Source organism: Arabidopsis lyrata (assembly GCF_000004255.2).
Source record: "Arabidopsis lyrata subsp. lyrata unplaced genomic scaffold ARALYscaffold_4, whole genome shotgun sequence".
In the NCBI taxonomy this organism is placed as follows: Eukaryota; Viridiplantae; Streptophyta; class Magnoliopsida; order Brassicales; family Brassicaceae; genus Arabidopsis; species Arabidopsis lyrata.
In genome coordinates, this window is record NW_003302552.1 from 1,373,504 (window position 1) to 1,398,519 (window position 25,016).

At 30.5% G+C, this 25,016-nt stretch overlaps 2 protein-coding genes, 3 long non-coding RNA genes and 1 pseudogene across 10 annotated transcripts; 4 read left to right on the plus strand and 2 right to left on the minus strand.

Annotated features, from left to right (window-relative positions):
• Positions 1-237: 237 nt before the first annotated feature.
• LOC9314714 lies at positions 238-4,356 on the plus strand (annotated as a pseudogene).
• A 1,501-nt stretch (positions 4,357-5,857) lies between these two features.
• LOC110229143 lies at positions 5,858-7,957 on the minus strand. Of its 2 annotated transcripts, XR_002332590.1 has the most exons (3): positions 7,723-7,957; positions 6,478-6,554; positions 5,858-6,162 (listed from the first exon to the last, which is right to left on the minus strand). It is a non-coding gene; the product is annotated as an uncharacterized LOC110229143 (long non-coding RNA). The 2 variants fall into 2 exon arrangements; XR_002332589.1 differs by having other exon boundaries at positions 5,858-6,554.
• LOC110229144 lies at positions 6,561-7,375 on the plus strand. Its single transcript, XR_002332591.1, has 2 exons — positions 6,561-6,808; positions 7,131-7,375. It is a non-coding gene; the product is annotated as an uncharacterized LOC110229144 (long non-coding RNA).
• Positions 7,958-8,233: 276 nt separating the features above from the next.
• Positions 8,234-8,937, minus strand: LOC110229142. Of its 2 annotated transcripts, none has more exons than XR_002332587.1 (3): positions 8,793-8,937; positions 8,431-8,689; positions 8,234-8,284 (listed from the first exon to the last, which is right to left on the minus strand). It is a non-coding gene; the product is annotated as an uncharacterized LOC110229142 (long non-coding RNA). The 2 variants fall into 2 exon arrangements; XR_002332588.1 differs by having other exon boundaries at positions 8,241-8,284; positions 8,591-8,689.
• Positions 8,938-12,166: 3,229 nt separating this feature from the next.
• LOC9314715 (serine carboxypeptidase-like 11) lies at positions 12,167-16,718 on the plus strand. Of its 3 annotated transcripts, XM_021028382.1 has the most exons (14): positions 12,174-12,391; positions 12,468-12,613; positions 12,725-12,801; positions 12,877-12,999; positions 13,369-13,471; positions 13,542-13,579; positions 14,295-14,396; positions 14,563-14,649; positions 14,737-14,805; positions 15,227-15,298; positions 15,396-15,514; positions 15,997-16,110; positions 16,223-16,268; positions 16,359-16,718. In XM_021028382.1, exons 1-14 carry the CDS (start codon positions 12,267-12,269, stop codon positions 16,437-16,439), a joined length of 1,302 nt encoding a protein of 433 aa, XP_020884041.1. In that variant the 5' UTR covers positions 12,174-12,266; the 3' UTR covers positions 16,440-16,718. The 3 variants fall into 3 exon arrangements, with proteins under 3 accessions (XP_020884043.1, XP_020884042.1, XP_020884041.1); XM_021028383.1 differs by lacking the exon at positions 14,737-14,805 and having other exon boundaries at positions 12,172-12,391; XM_021028384.1 differs by lacking the exons at positions 15,396-15,514; positions 15,997-16,110; positions 16,223-16,268; positions 16,359-16,718 and having other exon boundaries at positions 12,167-12,391; positions 14,777-14,805.
• Positions 16,719-17,227: 509 nt separating this feature from the next.
• Positions 17,228-22,670, plus strand: LOC9314716 (serine carboxypeptidase-like 13). 2 transcript variants are annotated; one of them, XM_021028385.1, is made up of 14 exons: positions 17,228-17,680; positions 17,765-17,910; positions 17,976-18,052; positions 18,131-18,253; positions 18,536-18,638; positions 18,742-18,764; positions 18,852-18,953; positions 19,385-19,471; positions 19,559-19,627; positions 19,737-19,808; positions 21,434-21,555; positions 22,036-22,149; positions 22,255-22,300; positions 22,403-22,670. In XM_021028385.1, the coding sequence occupies exons 1-14, from the start codon at positions 17,553-17,555 to the stop codon at positions 22,481-22,483; spliced, it is 1,293 nt and encodes a 430-aa protein (XP_020884044.1). In that variant the 5' UTR covers positions 17,228-17,552; the 3' UTR covers positions 22,484-22,670. The 2 variants fall into 2 exon arrangements, with proteins under 2 accessions (XP_020884044.1, XP_020884045.1); XM_021028386.1 differs by lacking the exon at positions 17,228-17,680 and having other exon boundaries at positions 17,829-17,910; positions 17,993-18,052.
• Positions 22,671-25,016: the final 2,346 nt, after the last annotated feature.

The following is a 25,016-nucleotide window of genomic DNA, read 5'->3' on the forward strand; positions in this document are numbered from 1 at the left end:
AAAAAATATTAGTTTATTTTGCTTACGGTCTAAAAATTCTTGTCACCGCCGGCTGTGAACGGGTTGTGTGTTCGCGTTCAATTTTATAGGTATCTTATGCACTGTTGCCCAAATCTAAGTGATTCCAAATTCTTTGATATTTGTTAATTCCAAATTTCTTTAATATTGCTGAACCAAAATAGTAAGTATTGAATCCAACTTTCTTTAATATTAATGCTGCACCAAAATAGTCAATGATGCCAAAACTCTTTAATACTATTGTTGTACAAAATTATATGTATATTCTTAATTTTTAAGTCTTTTGTGTATATAAATTAATATAACCCACTAGTTATTGTCAAAACCAAACCCAGTGTTTAACGTGTGGACGTCCACACAAAAATCTACTCAACGTGGAGCGACCAGTGAATCAGAAACGCAACCTACCCACTTTCTCTTTTGGTAACTGACTATATTAGCTCTTTTTGTTTTTTGTCCTAAAAGGGATATAAAAATTAACAGAGAAAATGAGAACTTTGTCACTGAAGTTGCTGCTTCTGCTTCTGCTTGTCTTGAGACATCATGCTGAATCCGGCTCCATCGTCAAGTTTCTTCCTGGTTTTGAAGGCCCTCTTCCTTTCGAACTAGAAACCGGGTTTGTAGAATTTCTCTCTCTTTTCTTTACCAATCCAATTATATATGTGTTTTAGAACGTCGAAAATCATGATGGAGTGATGAGATATAGATATTTAAAGAATTATGTATTCCTCTCATAATAATAAAGGTTTTGACTTATGATACATTATTATAGAGCTAAAATATTTCTTAATCTAGATATATTCAGATCTTACTTATTATGATACCTTTTGATATCCTCTAGATGATCCTAGACCTAGATCCTTCTATAAATTATTGTTATCAATGAAGGTACATCGGTATTGGTGAAGAAGAAGAACTGCAATCGTTTTACTATTTCATTAAGTCTGAGAAGAATCCAGAAGAAGATCCTCTTCTTATTTGGATAAGTGGAGGACCTGGTTGCTCTTCTATTTCCGCTCTTCTTTTTGAGAATGGTAAATTCAAAATATTCATTTTTTTTTTTCATAAATATTCTTTATCGAAAGAAGATCCTCTTCTTCTAAGTTTATTATTAAATTTTAAAACAAAATAACTAGGGCCTGTGACTATAAAGTTCGAGGTTTATAATGGAAGTCTTCCTTCTTTGGTCTCTACAACATATTCATGGACAAAGGTAACATAAATTTTATTCATAGGTGAATTTAATTTGAGTTTTTTTTTCATATGAACTCGCAACCATGAACATTTTAAATAGTTTTTTTTTTAAACCTATTTTTTTGTCATTAGTAGACGGTTTTTGTTTGTTTCTTAATAGTAAACATAAATGCCAAACACAGAAGGAATTTTTTAATTTAGCGGTTGTACTTCATTAAAAGAAGTAGTGAAGTGTTTGGCTCTTTTAGACATGTAAATATAGAAACAATCAAGACTCTTTTATATTATTTTTGTTCTGTGGATTTGTCGCAGATGGCGAACATATTATTCTTGGATCAGCCTATTGGAGTTGGCTTCTCCTACAAAAATACTCCAAATCTTGATAAATCAAGTGACACAATAGAAATATTGCGGATTTACGAATTTCTTCAAAAGGTGAAATATACTACAAGTAATCAATTTTATTGAGACGAAGTTTAAGACTAATAATATACGTCACCAATTTGTGTCTTTTTTGATACGTTTTTTGTGACAAAATATATTTGTCACAATTTCGTAGTAATTTCGTCACAAAATTGTGACGGTTTTGATCATGACCGAAATTAGTCTCAATTAGCGACAAAAATATTACGATTTTATGACCGAAACAAGTGTGACGATTTTGTGACGTATCTATAGTCACAAATTAGTTACGAATTTGTAACGAATATGGGAGTCACAATTTGTGAAATATTAATATGTCTTTGGAAGTATGTCTTTGTGCTTGTCATAGAAATTTAATTTGTGTGTTTTTTTTTTGGTGCATTGTTGTTGAGCAGTGGCTAGGTGAACATCCTGAGTTTTTCTCCAACACTTTTTATGTAGGCGGAGATTCTTATTCCGGTAAGATTGTTCCAACTATCGTTAATAAAATCTCACAAGGTATGGTTTTGTGATCATATAAATGATTAATCTTCATTATAGTTTTTAAACTCTTGTTTTTTACTCAATTAGTTCCTACTTTATAACAATATATAAATATGATGATGCAGAAAATTATTTATGCTGCAAACCTCCAATAAATATTCAGGTCACTGATTCTTACTGCTTCTTAAGTAATTATACATATATATGGAACATAAAAAGCTGATTAGTTCTTTAACAAAAAAAAAAGCTGATTAGTTTATATTTCTTACTTAAAACAGGGTTATGTTCTCGGAAACCCAGTATCAAATTTTGAATTTGATTATAACTATCGTATTCCATATGCTCATGGAATGGCATTAATCTCTGATGAACTCTACAAAGTATGAAATCGTCCCCATAGCTCATTGATTACCATATATATGCGCGACGCTTTCGTTTCTTGTCATAATGAACTTTTATTTTACAGTCCCTGAAGAGAAACTGCAAAGGACAATATAAAATCGTGCATCCATCTAACACAAAATGTTTGAAACTTGTGAAGAGTACCATAAGGTACATATTCTGATATTTGGTCAATGTTTTTGTCTTTTTCTTGGTAATAAATATCATCACTAATTTTTTATTTTTTTTTACTTATCATAACTGACTGAGTCAAAATTTTTATTAATTTATTTACAGTGTACTGATAAAATATTTAGAGAACTAATATTATTACCACAGTGCGATGAAAGATCTCCACTTTGCTGGGTAAGTAATCCATCTCATTTTATTGAATCAATTAACCGTTGAAAAAATGTGATGACAATTCAAAAATATCATGTTTGAAAAAAATACTGTTGTATCAGTATCAGGGTCAAAAACAATATTGTTATATTTTTTTGTTGTGAAAAGTAAAATACATTAGTATTTACTATTTAACTACCAATTTTGTTTCAATTAAAATAGAAATCTGAAACTCTAATTAAAAACGGGAAAAACAGTAATATATTTATACAAAGATTTGTATGAGCATGTGGTCGTTTTAATCAACATACTTTTAAATAAAAATCACACTGATGAATCATGAAAAGAATATCATTTTTTTTGTTAAATGGGTTCTGAAAAGAATTTCAATTTTAGATATTTTTTTTAATCTTTACAAGCTTACTTATTCAGGGGTACCACAGTACACTAGCTACATATTGGGCCAATACCGAGAGGGTTCGTGAAGCTCTTCAAATCAGGAAGGTACGTATATGACATTAATATTGTCGAAGGAAATAATAACGTCGATATCATTTAAAGATCATTGACATATCGTCTTTTGCGAGCATATGAAAAGTTAATACTATATGTTCAACTATTACTTGTATATGAATTTATGGATATAAAAATTCAACAAACAAAATGAAAATGGACTGGATATCTAACTATATATGATTACAGAGAAGTATAGGAAAATGGACACGATGTAATAGGAATATTGATTACAATGACGACATTATTAGCAGCATACCATATCATATGAATAACAGCATCAACGGATACCGATCTCTTATTTACAGGTTTGAGTTAAAATTACTTTTTCAAGAACTGATTTAGTTCTCTATACAAACTTTATGACGTTTTTGGTTAATAGTGGTGATCACGACATGGAGGTACCTTTCCTTGCAACTGAAGCTTGGATAAGATCTCTCAATTATCCTATCATTGATGATTGGAGGCCTTGGATAATAAACAATCAGATTGCTGGGTAAAATAATTTTGACGTTTTAATTTTTGCTTCTTTATTCATTTTCTCAGTCGTATCATGAACTCATTACTCATCTTGATATCACTCTTACAATTTTCTTGGACAGATACACGATGACCTATGCCAATAAGATGACATATGCTACTATCAAAGCAAGTTTTTTTCTTTTCTATACTCTAACGTTTTTTATTAGACAAATCATTTTGTTTCTCACTAACATTTTTGAGCGTTTTATTATAGGGAGGTGGGCACACTGCAGAGTATAAACCAGAGGAGAGCTTTATCATGTTCCAAAGATGGATAAGTGGCCAACCTCTGTAATAAAAGAGATGATGGCCTTTTGCCAATAAAAAAGGAAAGCATGTAGCATCAAGTTTGATATATATTTATTAATCTACTATATAGTAAAAGAAGATAATGTAAAGAAAGAAAACATTTTCAAAATGGGGTTCCAACAAAACAAAACTGTAAGTCCAAACGGTCATAAACAAGAAAGCATAAGATTATGTTTGTAGTTCTCTATATTGTTTTTTGAAATTTTAAATTTAATGATCAACAAAGGAATTTTATGTACAAGTCGTAACCCCTGTTATCGGCCGCCTAGCCGCTGATCGGGAGGAGGCCGAGGCGATTTTGTCCAAATCATGAAAAAAATCGGTGATCCGATTTTCGTCCGCATAGACCGCCTAAGCGTCCGCCAAACCCAAGAAAAAAAATGTAGAAAAAAAAATTGGGTTTGGCGCCGTCTAGGCGGTTTTTCTACATTTTTTTTTCTTTTTCTTGATCTAAAATTTAAAATGTCCCACTTATATTTATAATTTGTATAAAAATCATAAATTTGACCTTAAAATTTTGTTTTCATGTGTTTTATACAATTTTAAAAATATTAATATATAAATTTCTTAATTATAATGGATTAATATATTTTTTAAATATTAAATAGCCTTAATACTAGTGTCTGATTAATCTCCGTTTAATTTCTGATTTTTTTGCTAGGCGTTAGGTCCACCCTTACCGTGCAACTAGCGTCTAGCGATTTTTTGAACATGGGTATTAACCAAATAAATAGAAGAATATAATAAAGAATAAAGCAAAGTGAAAATTAGGATGTAAGTTGTAGAACATAACTGACTAGACTGTTATGATCTGGTGAAGATGGTGTCTTCTCCAACCGAATGACCGGCGTTTTCAGTGTACTTAGAGGAATTCCAAAGCGACAAGAAAGTATTCTCATCCTTCTCTTTATCTTTAATTTCTCGTAATGCTAATGTAAAAGCTGACCATCTGGCACGAAAAATTCGTATAGAACCGTTTCATATCACATATGTAAACAATATTTTCTAGAAATAGCTTTTTTAAACTCTAATTTTTGCCCAAAAAAAAAAAACATAACTGACTAGACGAAAAGCCCATGGTACAAGCCCAAAAGTTTTGTTTTGTTGGAAGCCTATTTTAAATCTATGCGTTACATCAATCATGACAAGATCGAAACAGGCTCATTTAAGAAGAATCATTGTGTTTATTAGCCGTTTTGATCCACAAATGACAAATATATAACCCCGTGAAAGGAAAAAGAGGACACTTTATTCGATATACACAACAGTACTAACTTCGTTCTACAATTATTTTACAAGAAAAGATTAGTTCAACCGTTAATCGATTCATTTTTGTTCTCAAAATTTTTAATCCCACAAATGATACAAATACTTGAGTGTTTGGGTCTGGTATCACACGTAATTGCACAAAGTACCTAGTCTTAGGGTTTTCTTATATGTATAAATACTATATCGTCATACCAATAAACTAAGTTTCATCTCTTATATGCGATCGCGATTTGAATGCTCTAAAATAGTAATCTGTTTTTATGTTTCCTTTTATGTTTTATAATTACTTATTTGTAAATAATTAAATATCTTTTTTGTTTATTAATAAATTTACTATTTCAAAAAAGGAAAAATATTTCCTTTTCATACAGTTGACAAAAACTAAAAAAAATTAAGGAATAAGTTATTATACAAAATAATTTATACTATTAATTGGGAAGCATTACCTAATAATAAACCTTATAAAGTGTAAAAAATTACAAGGGAATGCCATTAGGAATTTTGCATTCAAAGAATTAATGAAAAATATCGTGAAAGGATAAAATTGACAATTTGAATAGAAAAAAAAAACAAAAAAACGCGGATCCTGGGTTTGGTGTCGGATAAACACGCGGATCCTGGATGCATTTGGGCGGTTATATACGCGGATCTTGGACTTATGGTACGGACCTTGACGCAAATAAAGTTAATGCAATATTCTTTAATTACCTACCATATTGATTATAATCGGGTTAATAGGAGTATATTCCGTTGACAAAATCAAAACTAACATTCCATATATATTTTTAACGGATTTATAGGAGCATATTCCAATACAAAAAACAATATAATTAATGAATTTTCCATAACTAAACGGGTTAATAACATAACTATTCCAACCAAAACTACGTGAAATCTACAATTATGCACACTAAATTCGAATATCTTAAAGATATTCTAAAGTTCTTTCCTATCAAACCTAAACCGCAGCCGACTAAACATCTCTATAAATAATTATTGAAGAAAGAAACGAAAACTCATTACCTCATCTTCTAAAAAAATTCAATTGGCTTCCGCGATTACTGAAGCCTTTCGAACCAAGATGCATATTCAAGTGAAATCTACAGTACACGTGAAAACGAAGGCGATGAAATGATTATTCCTCTGATCAGATTTGCCAATAAAAGAGTGTAGGGAGGTAAATAACATTCTTAATTTTTCAATGGGTCTATAAGAGTCTATAGATGATTTGGCGTAGAGATGAATACAAATTTCTGAATATTGATGCAGATATCCAGAACATTTTCACTGCCTTCGACTGTTCTCAGATCATTATTAACCATCCATTACAGAGGTTTGAGGAATTTAAAACTGCGTAAGCATTTTCAAGAATAAACCAACTTTTTAGACAACAATGATAAATTAAACGTGTTTCTAATTTATCTTCTTTTTTTATTGACAATTATTGTGTAACTAAGGTTGTGATGTCTCACAGGCATGCTATGTAGATGATATCTTAATCTGCATCAATACTCCTAGATCGTTAATTTGTGATCTATGTCCAAGTTTACAAAATATTCTTCTTATATAATGATTTTAAGTGTTGTGTTTCTTATAATCAAGTGAGAAATGATGAGATTCACAAGTGGTATACTAAATCTTACTAACTATCCTTTTTTTTTCTTTCTTAACTACAGATTCAAGACCTAAAATAAGGAGTTATCTACTCCTAACTATAGATCTAATGATTTTAATGTTTTTGCTAATCTCATTGTCATCTTTCCCCTAGGTTTTACTAATAGTAGTGCAAACCATTAAAGCTACAATGTCCACTTTGATCTACAGCATCATCTACAAGTAGAGAAAGGGGTATTGTTGAGGCAACTAAGCACCCAAGCAAGAAGCATTGGACTAAGTAATGAAGGATAAGAACATTTAGGATGAGAAGACTAATGAGAAGGAAATTAAATATGAGAATACAAAGGAGAAAAAGGGATAACTACTCCTAAATTTGTTTTTTCTTTTGAGTTTTAAGTTGCTCTCGCAAATTCTATCGTTTTTTATGATTTACTTATCTTCTCTATTGCCTTTGTGTTGTTTTAATTTAGATAGCATTTTTATGCTTACTAAATAAAGTGTCTAACTCTCGGCTTAAAGAGTGAAAGTTCTATGTTACTAAGATAGAATACTTACATGATTAATTGATCCATTTGCTGGATAGTCCTCCAACGTTAATCTTAAATCGAAAACAAATAGCTCAGAATTTTGTAAATGTAATGAAAAAATCACCTGGTGCTTTTGTTGTTGATCGAAGACGACTCCGAAGACATTGAAACTCAGAATACTAGGAAAGTGAAGTCTCAAAAGCACCATATCCTTCTCTGAAATACCGAGAGCTCAAGAGCTCCGACAAGATGGAAAAAATAGTAACCGAACTAGATACTACTTCATATGTATCTTGAGAAATTTGTCTCTGTTAAAAATGAAAGATAATTCGAATTTGAATCCAAATCAACAAAAAAGAAACTGACTATTGGGAGAAAGAGAAGCGTAGATCGGAAGATCGACGGTGGATGAGAGATCTCGGGATTACGAGATCGAGTTGAATATATTTCCTTATTATTATTAGGAAAGTTAACATTTGTGTATATCTCCTTATTGTTAAATAGGTATATTTACTATTATCATAAATGTAAAGAACTTGCTATGCAAGTAATATCTTTGTATAAATAAGAGTCTATTGGCTAATGAATAAATTGAGAGAAACTATTCTACTTCTAAGGTTTCCTCCAAATTTATCACTGACCGAGGAGTGCTAACTGTTACGTGATGTCTTTGAACCGGACTGGACCTGTAACGCAGCTACTAAATCAACAAGTAGACAAAGAGAATAATAATTAATGAAACAACTCTCAGTTTTGCATGAACTTCAATCAGAATCGTTATAAAGAAGGAAAAAACTCCCAAAAACCCAAAGAAGAAAACAACATCTCTTACCCATGAATTGATCGAAAGTGAAGATTTGTCTCCGCAAGTAAAACTGGAAAATATGATTAACCAAAAATCTCATCTACTTCACTAAGTGCTCGATCACATTGACACACTGAATTTGAAGAAACTCTTGATTAGGGATTTGATAGGTTGACAGCAATATAACCTTGGTTAGAGTGAATTCATCATCATGGATTAGGGTTGTATCACCGGAAGCTACTGATGGAGAAGAACTCGTGGACTCAGCAGCTCTTGCAATCCTCTACTGTTGCCCAATTGATTAAAACTGATAAGCTAATGAAATTGATCCAATTCTGAAAGCAGAGGTGTGACGGGATTTCCGAAAGAGAGGCAACCTAGAAACTCACCGAGAGTTCGAAGATTGGAAATCACAGTCTAGAAGGTAGGTACGAAAGAGAAGAGCCACCTCCAAGATCCTGAGATTTGATGATGATGATGAATGACGATGAAGAGAGAAAGAGAGAAAGAAGACGATGAAATCGATTTTGATTGTACCGTAACCCGAGATAAAGACATAAGTAATTTAACCAATTGATTAAACCGACTTAACACAAGAGAGTAAAAGAATTAGGTCGAAAGATTATTTTTTAATCGCACTTTCCTTTTCCAATTTTTCTTTAGTTGCCGAGATTTTTTGTTTCCCTTTCACCCCTGAATTATTATACTTTGTTTTCTGACGTGGTCTCGGTAAATTATTTTGCTTTCACCCCTTCAAAAATATTTTATTTTATATTATGAAACTGCAAATCTTAAAAGTTTTAAATTGAAAATACTGAAAAATTATATGAATTGTGAAAATATTATAGTTTTGATTGATGTAAAGTAGGGTTACAAAAACAATTTTATTTTAGGTGTTTTAATAGTTTGGTGTAAATGGGTAATATTATGGTTAGTGAAGGATTTTGTGTAAATGTTTTAAGAGGATTGTGTGTTAACCAAGGGAAAATACATACACAATTTTTTAATTGTTGTAATAATAATTTCTAAATTAATCTTTAAACTAAGGGAGACTCACAAAAATGCCCCTTTTTCAATACCCCTTTTCAAAAATGCCCCCTTGGGATGTCCATTTTTAAAAATACCCCTTTTATGTACAAAATGACTAAATTACCCTTCTTTTAATAAAAGATATCATAAATATATAAGGAAATATAACAAAATTAGGTCCACAAAATACAAAATATTTTTTGGCGGGAAAAGTGATCCCCCAATTTTTCCCGCCAAAACACTTGTAAAAATTTGTAAAACCTTTAAAATACCTTGTAAAATTTTCCCGTAAAATTTTTTCCCGCCAAAAAATTTTTTTAGCGGGAAAAGTGATTCCGCAAATTTTTTGGCGTTAAATTTTTGGCGGGAAAATTTTTGGCGGGAAAAATTTACAAGGTATTTTAAAGGGTTTTTACAGGGTATTTATAAGGTTTTACAATGTATTTTAAAAGGGTTTTACAAAGTATTTATAAAGTATTTATAAGATATTATAAGATTCTACAAGCTCCTTTATAAGGCTTTACAAGTTATAAGGTTTTGCAAGTTTTTTATAAGGTTTTACAAGTTATAAATACCTTATAAAACCTTATAAGTACCTTGTAAAACCTTTTAAAATACATTGTAAAACCTTACAAAACACTTGTAAATACTCCGTAAAACCTTTAAAATACCTTATAAATTTTTCCCGCCAAAAATTTTCCCGCCAAAAAAATTTCGGCAAAAAAATTGCGGAATCACTTTTCCCGCAAAAAAAATTTTTTGGCGGGAAAAATTTTTACGGGAAAATTTTACAAGGTATTTTAAAGGTTTTTACAAGTGTTTTGGCGGGAAAATTGCGGGATCACTTTTCCCGCCAAAAAATATTTTGTATTTTGTAGACCTAATTTTGTTTCAAATAAGGGTAAAATGGTCATTAAAAATTAAAAGAGGGCAAACTTAAAAATGGACTCTCAAAAGGGGCATTTTTGAAAAGGGGTATTGAAAAAGGGGCATTTTTAATAATTTCTCTTAAACTAATTATATTATTATATGGTCTCACACTTTTAATGTAATGATACATATGTTTTTTTTATGTAGTGGGCAATATTTTATGGGCTACTAATAAAGCCTTATTAGCCTAATATATATTTACTAATTTCTTGACATTATTATATTTAATTAAAAATAAATCAAAACATGAGATGAAAGTTTGGATTGTCTAGGGCTCATGCATTGCATTCAAATCACAAAATATTTTTGAGATTATGATGTATCTAATATCCCTAATTTATTCGAGGAATATTCTATATTTCAAAATACAAAATATTTAGCTTAGATTATATTTGGGAAATATAATAACTATTTTTTAAAACGTTGGAACAATCAACTTCACTTTTTATTTCATCCATCTAAACTAATCAAAATTAATTAGTATGATTTTATTATGGAAATTTTAAAAATAAAAAATAAATTATGCTCTGTTATTTTTTAGATTGTCGTTTCCGGAAATATCTAACATTACCTTGCCAAATTAAATAAGTCAACATATATTCAATTTCAATTTTTTTTCCTTCCATCTATACTAATCAGAATTTATTAGTATAATTTCTTAAAGAAGATTAAAATATAAATATATCATGATATTAAATTGTTTTTTTTTGTTTGTTTCTGGAAATATCTCAAAATGTATTACGAAATTAAATAAGTTTACATATATAAAATTTTGAAACTAATACTTAGATTTTTTATGAAAACTACTTTAAAAGATTTCCATAAATATTGGGTAGTTATTAATTTGTTGATTTTATAGAAACTATTTCAAACGATTTCTATAAATATTAGGTAGTTATTAATTTGTTGATTTAATTTCGTTTTTATATAAAAAAAAACAAATATCAAATGGACACAAATACCATTTTCTGATTTTTTTTCCCTTTTTCAAATTCAAAAATACCAATGGCATTCCATGTAATATTTTACAACAAAAAGGTTTTTTTATTTTTTAGTGATTCCCAATTAATAGTATAGATAATCTAGAATTTGTATAGTAAATAAATAAACAAACATTTAACAATTAGATTATATATACTTTTGATTGAATAAAAGTTATAATATTAAAAATATTTTAGTTTGATCAAATAAATAAATTAAATTAAATATTACCAAATGTTGGTAGAGAGGTTTTCTAAATTACCAATTACCAATAATGTTGCATTATACAATATATTTATTTTACAAATTTTAAATTTTCATTTTCTTTCAAAATTTAACATTTCTATTTTCATTATTACACACCTAACTTATGCAACTGTTCAAATTATTTTTGTGCACCAAAACCAGTTGTAAATTTTTTATATAAAAAACACATAAAAATGTTGCAAATAATATTTTATAACTACACTATGTATAATAAATTAATAACGAATGACGAGAAATATTTTTTATAACGAATGAAACAAATAATAAATATGTGTACCAAAGTTTTTAAAAAACACCAAACAAAAGTTTTCAATAAATATACTACATTTTTGATATACTGTTGTAATGGTCACTAACACAAAAAAAAAACAATTTATTAATTCAAACTTTATGCAAACCCATTTATTTGTGTATTTTCTCCCGTCCGTATGTGCGGGTCCGGATCTAGTGTAAATTAAAAGAAGAAAAGGTAAGAATATAAGACAACTTTTATATTCATCAGATTTTGAATTTATGTGGAAACAATATATACATAAGAGAGTCGGTGAGTAAAATAAATGATATGACGTGGAGCGACTAGTGACCTCGCATTTCACAAAACGTGACGAAACCTCTATTATTGGTAAGAGGACTCAATCTTTAGAAACTAAGAGAGAATGAAATTAACACTAAAATTGCTGCTTCTGCTTCTGTTTATCTTAAATCATCATGTTGATTCTGGCTCTATCGTCAAGTTTCTTCCCGGCTTTGAAGGCCCTCTTCCTTTCGAACTCGAAACCGGGTTTGTTAAATTTCTCTTTTGAAAACAATTGTGTTTTGAGTTTGGAGTTAGTAATAAGTCATTCTTCTGAATGAAGGTACATTGGTATTGGTGAGGAAGAGGAATCGCAATTGTTTTACTATTTCATCAAATCTGAGAACAATCCAAAAGAAGACCCTCTTCTTCTCTGGTTAAATGGAGGACCTGGATGTTCTTCTATCACTGGCCTTTTTTTCGAGAATGGTAAATCTATATATATATTTTGTTTCCTCTTGCTCTAAGGATTATTTTCAAAAGGCTTGGTTAAAGTGGGTTAAGAAAATATTAAGACCTGTGGTTTTCTTTATTTCTTAGGACCTCTGGCTTTGAAGTTAGAGGTTTACAATGGAAGTGTCCCTTCTTTGATCTCTACAACATATTCGTGGACAAAGGTAGAAGAAAGTATGTTCATATGTTAATAAAAAAAACCCCATGATCTATCAGTTTTTTGTTGATTATTTTGTCAGATGGCGAACATAATATTTTTGGATCAGCCTGTTGGAACTGGCTTCTCCTACTCAAGAACCCCACTTATTGATAAGCCTAGTGACACAAGCGAAGTTAAGAGGATCCGTGAGTTTCTTCAAAAGGTAAAAGACAAACTTAATTTGTCATCTCAAAGCATTTGTCTTGTCTTTTTGCATTAACGCTCTTGTGTATGTTTTAATTCGTATAAACTTAATACTTCCTTCATTTTATACTAGATATCGTTTGAAATTTTTACGCAAATTAGGAAAAACAATTAAATTATTTTTATACTTTTTGTCAATATAATTTACAAAACTTTTCATTAGTCAATATATTAAAATAATATAAATAAAACTAAAATTTTATCCAACATCTATATTAAAAACCTAAAAAGATATTTTTTATGAAACAAATTTGATGTCATTTACTTTTCAAACTAGTCAAGCTAAACTCATTTATTTAAACCTTGGAGTCTTTTTTTTTTTTCTCAGTGGCTAAGCAAGCATCCACAGTTTTCTTCCAACCCTTTTTATGCTAGCGGAGATTCTTATTCCGGTATGATTGTTCCAGCCCTCGTTCAAGAAATCTCTAAAGGTATTCTCATTTACTTTTCTTTGAATATCGTTTAACCGTGCTCTTTAAAATAACATACACTATGATGCAGGAAATTATATATGTTGCAACCGTCCTATAAATCTACAGGTCATTGACATTTAATTGCTCTTTGTAATTTCCTAAGAATATTGATTTTAAAAAATTTCTGATCAAATCATATTATTAGGATATTATTTTGTACACTATAAACCCCTGTTCTAAAAATCCCCGTCTAGACCTGATTACTCCCCGCTTAATCGCTAGGCCCACCCTATCCGCCTCGATTAATGACTAATCCCTTAAAGAAATCAGTCACCCGATTACTCTCCGCCTAATCCGATTACTTCCCGCCTAATCCGATTATTCCCCGCCTAATCTTACATACCCCGATTATTTTTAGATTGCTAGTATAAAAAAAACTTTTTATTTTTGTTATTCAATCATTTGAATTGGGAGTTTGTAATGTTTTACAATAATTTATGTTCAAATTTTAATAAAAATCATAAATTTGTAATAAAAATCATAAAAATTTGTCTCAAAAATACATTTTTATGTGTTTACTGCAATTTTGAAAATAATATTGGATTAATATGTTTTAAAAATATTAAAATAACCCTAAAACTAATCCCCGATTAATCTCTGATTTTAATCCGATTTTCCGATTAATCGCTAGGCCCATGCCGAACGCCCGACTAGCGCCTAGCGATTTTTCAAACAAGGCTATAAACTGATAATGTGCGGACAAAAAAAAAAAGAGATTGATATTTGTATATAGATTTTTTTCTGTTAAGTTGATGATTATATTTATTCTTACCAAAAACAGGGTTATATACTCGGAAACCCGATAACATATTTTGAAGAAGACCGAAACTATCGCGTTCCATTTTCTCATGGAATGGCACTAATTTCAGATGAACTTTACGAGGTATGAAATCTAGGTCATGCTTAATTAGTTAAATTTCTTTATTAGAGAGTTTTATATTCGACGAGTCTAGTTAACCTTGAGATTTTTCAAAACTCTAAATGATATAGAGTTTAATGTTTAAAACAAGAAAAAATGTTTAAAACATTTGTTTTTCTTGTTTTAACAGTCAATTAGGAGGGCCTGCAACGGAAATTATTTCAATGTGGATCAACGTAACACAAAATGTTTGAAACTTGTTGAAGAATACCATAAGGTACACACTTTGAAATATGGTCGATCTTCAGTAATTTATCATATGGTGATCATCTGATTCAGATAATTTTATTTTTTATATGTATAGTGTACCAACAAACTAAATAGATTCCATATATTATCACCAGATTGCGACATAACATCTCCTGATTGCTTTGTAAGTAATACCTCTTGTCTCCATCTAGTGACCCTTGTAAAAGGGAAAAATTATCTGATGTGATCAAAAATCTTGGTTAGAGAGAAAATCAAAGAGAAAAAACCTGAAAATGTCTCATTTACTTTTTATTTTGATGTTTAATTAATACCCCAATTTTTTTTATTTCTGAATTGTATAATTATTTAATATTTGTTATGGAGAAAATATATACAAATTTACGAATATATATGATGAAATTTTTGATCAAACCAAGCAAAATTTGTAACCAAAATTAGTAGATTATACAATCTATTTTTAAGGAAGAATCTAATAAAAATGGATTAATCATTTAATCCATATGAAAATGATGTGTGAATATATGCTTATCTTGAAGCCAATGTATTACTTTCAATTCGAACAAACATTAAGGTTGCTTTTGCAGTTATATCCATATTATCTCCTTAGCTACTGGGCCAACGACGAGAGCGTTCGCGATGCTCTTCATGTTAATAAGGTATACGCCAAGTTTATATTAAGATCATTGATAAAGTGTGATGACAATAAATAAAAGAAACCTTAAAATCTAAAATATGGACGATTTATGATTACAGTGGAGTATAGGAGAATGGGTGCGATGTAATCGGAGTAAACCATACGACAAGGACATCAAGAGCAGCGTACCATACCATATGAATAACAGTATTAATGGCTACCGATCTCTCATCTACAGGTAAGAGTTTGATACTTAATCTAAAATTTTAAGAACCTGATCAAAATTTTCATAATCAGAGACGTCAAGCCAAACCAAATTGAATCAAACCGAAATTTGTTTTTTTTTTTAACAGCACCGAAATTTGTTAGTATTTTACTTTTAAATCCGAAAAAAGGAAACTGAAACTGGTTTAGTGAATTGAACAAAACGAAAACGAATAAACAAGAATTTTTTAAAACCTTAGGCACATCCATATTACGTAAACCATATTTACTAAAATTACTATGTATTTATATTTTGGAATTATTTTTCTAAAAACAATAAAACCAAACCGAGTTGCGTCATGATGAAACGAAGCAAACCAAATTATATTTGGTTTAAGTTTCTCTCAAATCAAGATTGAAACAAATCAAATGGAAACCAATAACCTTAATCCATAGTGTCCATTCCTACCTACAAAATTTAAAGATTATAATTTTTACGCCGTTTATGGTGGACAGTGGTGATCATGATTTGGTGGTTCCTTTCCAAGCAACTCAAGCATGGATAAAATCTCTAAATTACTCCATCATTCATGAATGGAGACCTTGGATGATTAAAGATCAAATCGCTGGGTATATATATAGTTGTGTTTTAGGTTTCTCTTGTTCATTCATTTTCTCATCGTATCGCAAGCTTGTAAAGCTCTTGCAAAAATCATTCATGCCTTTTTTTTTTTCTTGACAGATACACAAGAACTTATTCCAATAAGATGACTTTTGCCACTGTCAAAGCAAGTCTTCTTGTTTCACTTTAACATTTTTATTAGTCATTCCATTAAATCAAAAGTATTTTCTAATTGTTTTGAGCGTTTTGATTATAGGGAGGTGGGCACACAGTAGAGAATAAACCAAATGAGAGTTTTATCATGTTTCAAAGGTGGATTAATGGCCAACCTTTGTAAAATTAGAAAATATCTACTATGTGAGTTATTTGTTCCTCCGGAGGAGGTTTAGAACTCTCTCCCCACTTGTTCGACAAGCTTGGGAGGGAGATATCTACCAATCAATGAGGTATTATTAAAGGCTTTTCTTGGGTCTAGGGAGACTACAGGCCAAAGACTTGGAACTTCTTGGTTTATTGTTGTTAGGTAACATTTTTGTGTTATTCATGGATTTTATACATTTGGTATTTTTATCTTCTCATAGATTATATTGTTCTATGTTATTTTTACAATTAAACTTAGCTTTTAAATAAATAAAAAAATTTCTCAAATTTAAAAAGTTATTAACCTATCTCCATGTTATTCACAATTTTTTTAGATGCATAAAACATTTCTAATTTAGACTAAGTCGCTTGCCTGCTTGTTTTATAAAGTTCAATTTAAACAACAAAGTATAGTCATTGACGCAAGGAACTTTCACAGAAGGAATGAACACACGAGCAAACCGGTTGAAATGAAATTTTTTAAAAGAAAAGAAAAACATTGACATAGCCTCTCTCTTTTGTAAACCATTGATAGAGCTTTCTACATAGTTTCTTATAGAGTAATAAAGATATTTTGCATCACTTTAGACGCAACTTCTACAAATATACATATATATATATATATATATATATATATATATATATATATATATATATTGTAACAATTAGGTATATAGTTTCTTAAGATGATCAAAAGTATCAAATTATATATTTACATAACTTTATTGGTAACTTTTCAATATTAATTTTTTAAAAATTATATCTAACGTTTGGAAGAGACGAGGATTGGATTTGATATCCAAATCATATCAATATTTAGATAAATATGTGGCGAGGATAAGAACATGCAAAACAATAAGAGCCATAAAACCAACGTCCCTACCTTATACATTATTCATGTTATGTCGAAAGTGTAATGGTATATAGGGAGGGAGAGCGACGCATGCAACATAATAAAATATCTATTTTCATAACCAACTCGATATGGCTGCTCCACAAAAGAAAACAGGGCCTATGGAGCGACTTTTGTAATTATAGAGATCTTTTGTTTCCCATAAACTGGTTAAATGTTTTCAGAAACTAAAATAAAATGAGCTTGACACTAGAGTTTCTGCTACTTCTAATTGTACTTGTCTTGAGTTACCATGCTCATTCTGGCTCTATTGTCAAATTTCTTCCTGGTTTTGAAGGCCCTCTTCCTTTTGAACTTGAAACCGGGTTTGTAAAATCTCTCTTCTTTTTCAGCAATGCAATTATGTGTTTGGTTTCGAGTTACTAATTAGTGATTTTCTCTGAATGAAGGTACATTGGTATTGGTGAGGAAGAGGAAGTGCAATTGTTTTACTATTTCATCAAATCTGAGAAGAATCCAAAAGAAGACCCTCTTCTTCTCTGGTTAACTGGAGGGCCTGGATGTTCCTCTCTCACTGGCCTTCTTTTTGAGAATGGTATATCTATAATATTTCGCTAAGAATTATTTGAGTGACTTGTTTAAAGCTGGGGGAAATAATAGGACCGGTGGCTTTGAAGTTTGAGGTTTACAATGGAAGTGTTCCATCTTTGGTGTCTACTACATATTCATGGACAAAGGTAAAATTCTGTTCAAATGTCGATCACAAAGCCAATTATCTATTCTTGATCTTTTTAAGAAGGACCATTTTTTTTTAGATGGCCAACATAATATTCTTGGATCAGCCAGTTGGAGCTGGCTTCTCCTATTCAAGAACTCCACTTGTTCATAAAATTAGTGACACGGGTGAAGTTAAAAGGATCTATGAGTTTCTTCAAAAGGTATTAAGAAAACCTTAATTTTCTTGCTAAAGCCTATTTCTTGTTTTTTTTTTTGCATTAAAGCTCTTGTGTATGTTGTAATTCTCTTAGTAACCCAATTGATTGGTAGTGGATTCGGAGACTGATCTCGGCCAGATATAGAATTAATATATAACACTGATTAACACTGATTGCCAAGATAGTCAAGCTTATTCAAACAAGGTTTTAAACGATTGAGGTGTTTATTGGTATCTTACGGTGGGTTAGCTCATTAATCGAGAGTCTATCTTTTGTTTTGTGCAGTGGTTAAGCAAACATCAACAATTTTTTTCCAACCCTTTTTATGTTGGCGGAGATTCTTATTCCGGTATGGTTGTTCCCGCCCTAGTTCAAGAAATTGCAAAAGGTATTTTTCTATAATCATATCAATCAATCCCCATACACTTTTCTTTGAATATCGTTTAAGTATCTGTCTCTCAATTATTAACAATATATACAAAATGATGCAGGAAATTATCAAATAAATCTACAGGTTGTTGATATTTATTTGTTTCTTACATTATGTTATTTTAAAAAAAAACATTGCAATTAATAGTTATATACATTCTTACGAAAATAGGGTTATATCCTCGGAAACCCGATAACAGATACTGAATCTGAACAAAACTATCAGATTCCATATGCTCATGGAATGACATTAATCTCTGATGAACTATACGAGGTATGAAATATATATCATGCTTAATTTTTTATTTTGACACAAGATAGGTTTTGATTGAATTTATGATTAGCTAGAACTGTGATTGAAAAACTGTGATTGAAAATGTTATTTTCAAATGTTGCCAGCATAAATATTGGTTTTTAAAAAAAAAGAATAAAGTCAAAATATGTTGGATTTTTATATTTTAGATCATATTTATAGGACTATAAAAGTGTTAAAATTTGATAGGATACGTATTAGTTTAAGCTTTTGAAAAAAATCAAAATCTTTATAGTCAAAAGTTCTACCGTTTAACTTTAAGGTGCTAAAAAAAAATAACGCGTTTATGAAAAAAAATCAAAGTCTATAGTCTTTAAAGTTTTCAAACAAGTCACCCCTACCCTTGCCGATTTCAAAGCTGATATAACAATGTTTCAAACTTTTTTTAACAGTCAATGAAGAGAATCTGCAAAGAAAATTATGTGAATGTGGATGCACTTAACACAAAATGCTATAAACTCATAAAAGATTATCAAAAGGTACATATTACGGTATGTCGTTGTTATTGATCAGTACTCTATTTGAAAATGATCATCACTAATTCAGATTTCTTGGGTTATTTGCAGTGTATTCATAAACTGAATAAGTATCATATATTATTACCTGACTGCGATATAACATCTCCTGATTGCTTTGTAAGTGATACATCTCTCCTTCATCTAGTGACCCATATAAAAGGGTTGGGGAAAAATATCCAAATTTTATGATATTTTAAAAAAATTATTAACAAGGTTGCTTTTGCAGTTATATATGTATTCTCTCATGACCTTTTGGGCCAACGACAAGAGCGTTCGCGGAGCTCTGCAAGTCACTAAGGTATATACCAATTTTAGTTTAAGATCAAAAGCGATCTATGATTTTAGAGGAGTATATGTAAATGGGTTCGATGTTGTATAATAACTTGTATTGGTAGATAATAGGGAATTAAAAAAAAAAAAGATTATAGGGAATATGCACTAACTAGCTATGAAACTAAAAAGAATAAAGAAATTAACCATGATGAATAGTTTCTTGTCGGGAAAGGTAAATAAATTACATGTACAACCTTTAAAAAAAATTTCTTCATTCCTCTCTCCTCATTTTGGCTTCTCTCTAAATCTCTCTTCTGCCGCCACTCTCTTCACCTTCATCTTTTTTGCTTCGATAATGCTCAAACCCATAATCAATCTTTTTCAGCTAAGTTAAAATATATCTCATTATTTTTTGCTCAATAGGAAGTTTCACCACTAACAACAACGTCATTTCTGCGGAATCGAATCATGCTCATATGTTTCAAAACGCCAATGTTGAATCACTATTTCTAAATATTATCCGCTGTTTTGAAATCCCAGATTTTTTCCGCCTTTATATACCTCTGTTATTGCTTAATAACCTCCTCGTGCTATTTTTTATTAACATATTATATTTTTCGAAATGTCATGTTATTTTTAAAAACGACATGATATATTTTCCAACAAATGATAATATCAAATGCTATTTCTAATTACTTCAAGCAATTATACTACGAACGTTATGTTTTTCGAGATGGCATGCTATGTTTAAAAATGACATGATGTTTTTTTCCAACAAATGATAATATCACATGCTAATTCTATTTACTTCAAGCAATCATATTTTTATTCATGTTACATGCCATTTACATGATAAATTCATGTAATTTCTCTATGTTTCATGATATTTTTCAAAATTTCACAATCCTCTTTTCGAATCTCCATTGTCGGACCTTTCTGTGTTCTCTTTTCCCATCAAATCTATATCTTTATCTATTTTCTTTAAACCACTATGGTGTTTACTCCACCTTCTTCCTAAATCTTTCACTAGCACCGTTTATACCGCGACCACTACACTTTCTCCATAACCACATCCTTCATGACCACTATATCCACCGTATCCCTTCCACCATCGGATCTATTTTTTTTCTAAATCTTCCACCACCACCGCTTCCTGCGAAACCACCATCACCTCCTCTATAACCAATTTCTTCATGACGACCAAGACCACCGTATCATTTCTACCGCCGGATCTATTTTTCACCGGATCTCCACCACCACTTACAAACAAATACATTATCTTGTAAAAACTATATATTCAGAAGGTTAATTGGTCTTTTCCATATCCCTACCCCACCACAAAAAGAGTTATTTACCCAACTTTTCTGACGCATGGCTAGTTACTTAATTTTCTTGAAAAATCTGGTGTAAAAACAGGTGTCTTTTACTTTCCAAACCAAACTATAATCATATGATTTTTAACAACGTAAGAGATAGAGACTGAGTTTCAATAATAGGAATAGGTCATATAAATTTTTGTTGTAACCAAACATGTCGAAAAATAGGAAGTCCATCAGTTATAGGTCGTTATTGGCCGTTATCTCTATAATCATTGATAAATGTGATGATATAAATATATTTTAAAATCTTAATGAAGATCTAAAATTGCAGGGAAGTATAGGAGAATGGGTGCAATGTAACTATAAAAATATTTCGTACAATTACGACATCAAGAGCAGCGTCGCATACCATATGAAGAATAGTATTGATGGCTACCGATCTCTTATCTACAAGTAAGTGTGAAATCCAAGTTTTTAAGAACTAATTTTGTTCAATAAACAACGCACAAGTAGGATGGGAAAATGTTTCAACACCAGGCATATCAAATTGAATTGAATTAACCAGAATTTTCTTATAAAAGAAAAACCGAAGTAGATTGTAGTGTACACCAAACTGAAACAAAAACAACCAAAATTTATTAGAACTATATTTTTGTTTTGTTATATATACATAGTAAATATAAACATATGCATATTACGTAAATAGGATTTTTAAAACTCGGTGTTTATTTATAGTTTGAAAAATAATATGTCAAATTCAAATCAAAACCTCAGCCAAACCGGATTACAAATCGTTTTTATTTTTCAGTTTTAATAAAACAGGGAATTAACGAAAAAAAAAATCAAACCGAAGTAAAATCATGAACCTAACTTGCCCACTCCTACTAACTTGGTTCAAGAGATTATAACATTTGTGCGGTTTATGGTAATCAGTGGTGACCATGATATGATGGTGCCTTTCCTTGCAACTCAAGCCTGGATAAGTTCTCTCAATTATTCCATCACTGATGATTGGAGGCCTTGGATGATAAACGATCAAATCGCTGGGTATATATATTTTTGTTTTAGCTAGGTTTCTCTTGTTCATTCATTTTCCAGTCGTATCAAAAACTTATCACACGTATAAAATCATTTTTGCCTTTTTCTTGACAGATACACAAGAACTTATTCCAATAAAATGACATTTGCTACTATCAAGGCAAGTCTTCTTGTTTCAACTTAAAATTTTTATTTCATTGCATTGCAATAAAATTTTGTTTTTAATTGTTTTGAGTTTATTCTTTTGTATTGTTTGTTAAAGGGAAGTGGACATACGGCAGAGTATAAACCAAACGAGACTTCTATCATGTTCAAAAGATGGATCAGTCGCCAGCCTTTATAATAGAGGATCATGGCCTTTACGTGTGAAGAATTAAAAAAATGTAAAATGAAATGTTTTGTCAATTTTTATTAAGATTGATATGTCTTTCTTTCATGTCTCCCCTTTTCCTTTTAAAAACTAGTTCGCAGTTCAAACTCCTCCTCGATCTTCGATTACATTTTAAATGAAAGGACAAATTTTATTTTTATATTTTGGGTTTAAAATAGGACTGGCTAGGTGCATGGTAAAGGTTCTTAATGTTGAGAAGAACATTTTGGTCATTTTGGATACAAATATAAGTAGATAAGTAGGTGGTAATCAACGTACCTTATCATTATATATTCATGGTGTTGGTGGACTATTCCAAAAGTTTTAACGAGGAACGCAACTACCGTACCCTCTCATTATTAATATGATTTAAAATTTGTGGATAAGTGTAGTGACATATATAGAGAAAGCAACATATATGATACTGATTGACAAAACCAATTCGAAATGGTTGCTCCACACAAACAAAAATCTGAGAAGGGCCTACTCAACGATATGCAGATTTTTTTTTTTTTTTTGTTAGGCTGCATTTAGAATATTGATCATACCACTTCCCGGATTTTGTCATACAATGATGACAATAAAAGCAGTGTACCATACCATCTAAATAACATCATTAATGGCTACCGATCTCTTATTTTTAGGTTAGAGTTAGATCTACGTTTTAAGAACTGAATATATCTATTCCCTATACAACTACAATTAGGGGTGGACGAAATTTTTGTAACAAGAGAAATTCGAACAAAACCAAATTGAATCAAATAGAATGAAACCGATATTTGTTTGTAAACCAGAGTTCGATAGCTCGACTGGAAACGTATCCTAGAATTTCAAAAAACTTTACAGTGTATAGTTTACAAAAAAAAAAGGCTTAATTATATAATGGCTTGCCTCTGTTGTCTGCAGTTTAATTTATTATACAACAAACATTGGATATGAACATTTTCATGTTCTGTTTCGTTAATCCGGTTTTCGTAAAGCTGTAACCAAACTTTTACCAAAGTAATTTCAGTTTGATTTATTTTTATTTGATTCGATTAAAATTCGGTTTACAATGCGTGAGCAAGGTATATGCAGGTTCATGACACAAAACATGACATAGTGATGATGGAATTAAAGTTTCCATTGCTAGTTAGATCAGCCAAACGCTTCAACTACAAACTATTACTAGCCAAGACGATGTCACAAAGCATCTTTCTATCCATCCGGATGAATTTTTATTATAAATTTGAAGCTCCTAACAAGTAATAAAGAGCTCCAAAAAAATGCATAGATGGCTATTTTGTATCACTTAAGGATTTCACATAAACAACATCCAGGTACATAATTCAGAATTCTATACAGTACTCTTTGTTGGAGGCAGCGACACATGCTTTTGGCTTTTCGCCAAGTGTATCAAAATTTAGACTTAGGCACAAGACAAATATTTGCTAATTTTCAAGTATCTGTGATCCACTTTGGTCCGTTCAAGTAATTGATTTTTGAACTTGATACTTACCTTGTCCGAAGCAAGTACGTACTCGTCTAAAATCTGATTACTTGCAAGTAATTTGCCTTACCTTATTATTTGCAAAATAATTTGATCCGACTTGTTACTTGTAAGATACTTGCTACTTAAACTAAAATACTTGAATAGAAAAACATTTTCATACAATATAAATCTCAAAACATTCAAAGTTCTAATTTTTTTTATCTTTTCAATTTTTGTTTTTGTAAGTTATAAACTATAAATATGTAAATTCAAATAAGTTATTAAAGTTCTTTCTATATTAAAACGAGTACCAAGTCAAACAAGCCGGATAATGATTTTTTTTTTAAGACTTGATCCTTGGCTTGCTTGGACTTGCAAATAATAAAATTATGATACTTGTTACCAGCTTGCCAACGAGAAGTACTTGTTTTTTCAAGGCGAGTACGAGGCAAGTAACGGGTACGAGGTAAGTAACGAGTATTTATGCCCAATCCTATCAAAATCGGTATAAACTAGAAGTAATTGAAATATATTTTAATGAAATGATTTCAACAGTGTAGTTACACTTGTAACATTTCCAACAATGCAGTAACAACACAACAAACATATTTTTTCCTTTGATATTGAGAGCTTCAATTCCAGGTATCATCTTTTCCACATAGTCATATCAGGACAACCAAGATAGTACTCTCTATTTAAATATACAAGCATGATGTGTAAGAGAAAAAGTTATCCAGAAACAACAACTCTAATCACAAGTAAAAGTTGGCATTGCCTCTATAGAAGAAAGCAAGAATGCTTCATGTCACTATTGCGTCAAAGGCACAAAAGTTAGTCAAAAAACAAAAAAGAAGAAGATAATGTCAAACACATACGTGTACAGATTTGACACCATGCTTCGTGTCATTATTGCATTTTGCTTCCCTCATAACCCATAATAAAGACCAAGAAAGACACAAATTGTCAGCCATAGCAAATCACAAAAGAAAACTCGAAATCAAACAATTGGTTTGAATCGTAACAAAAGAGAAACGA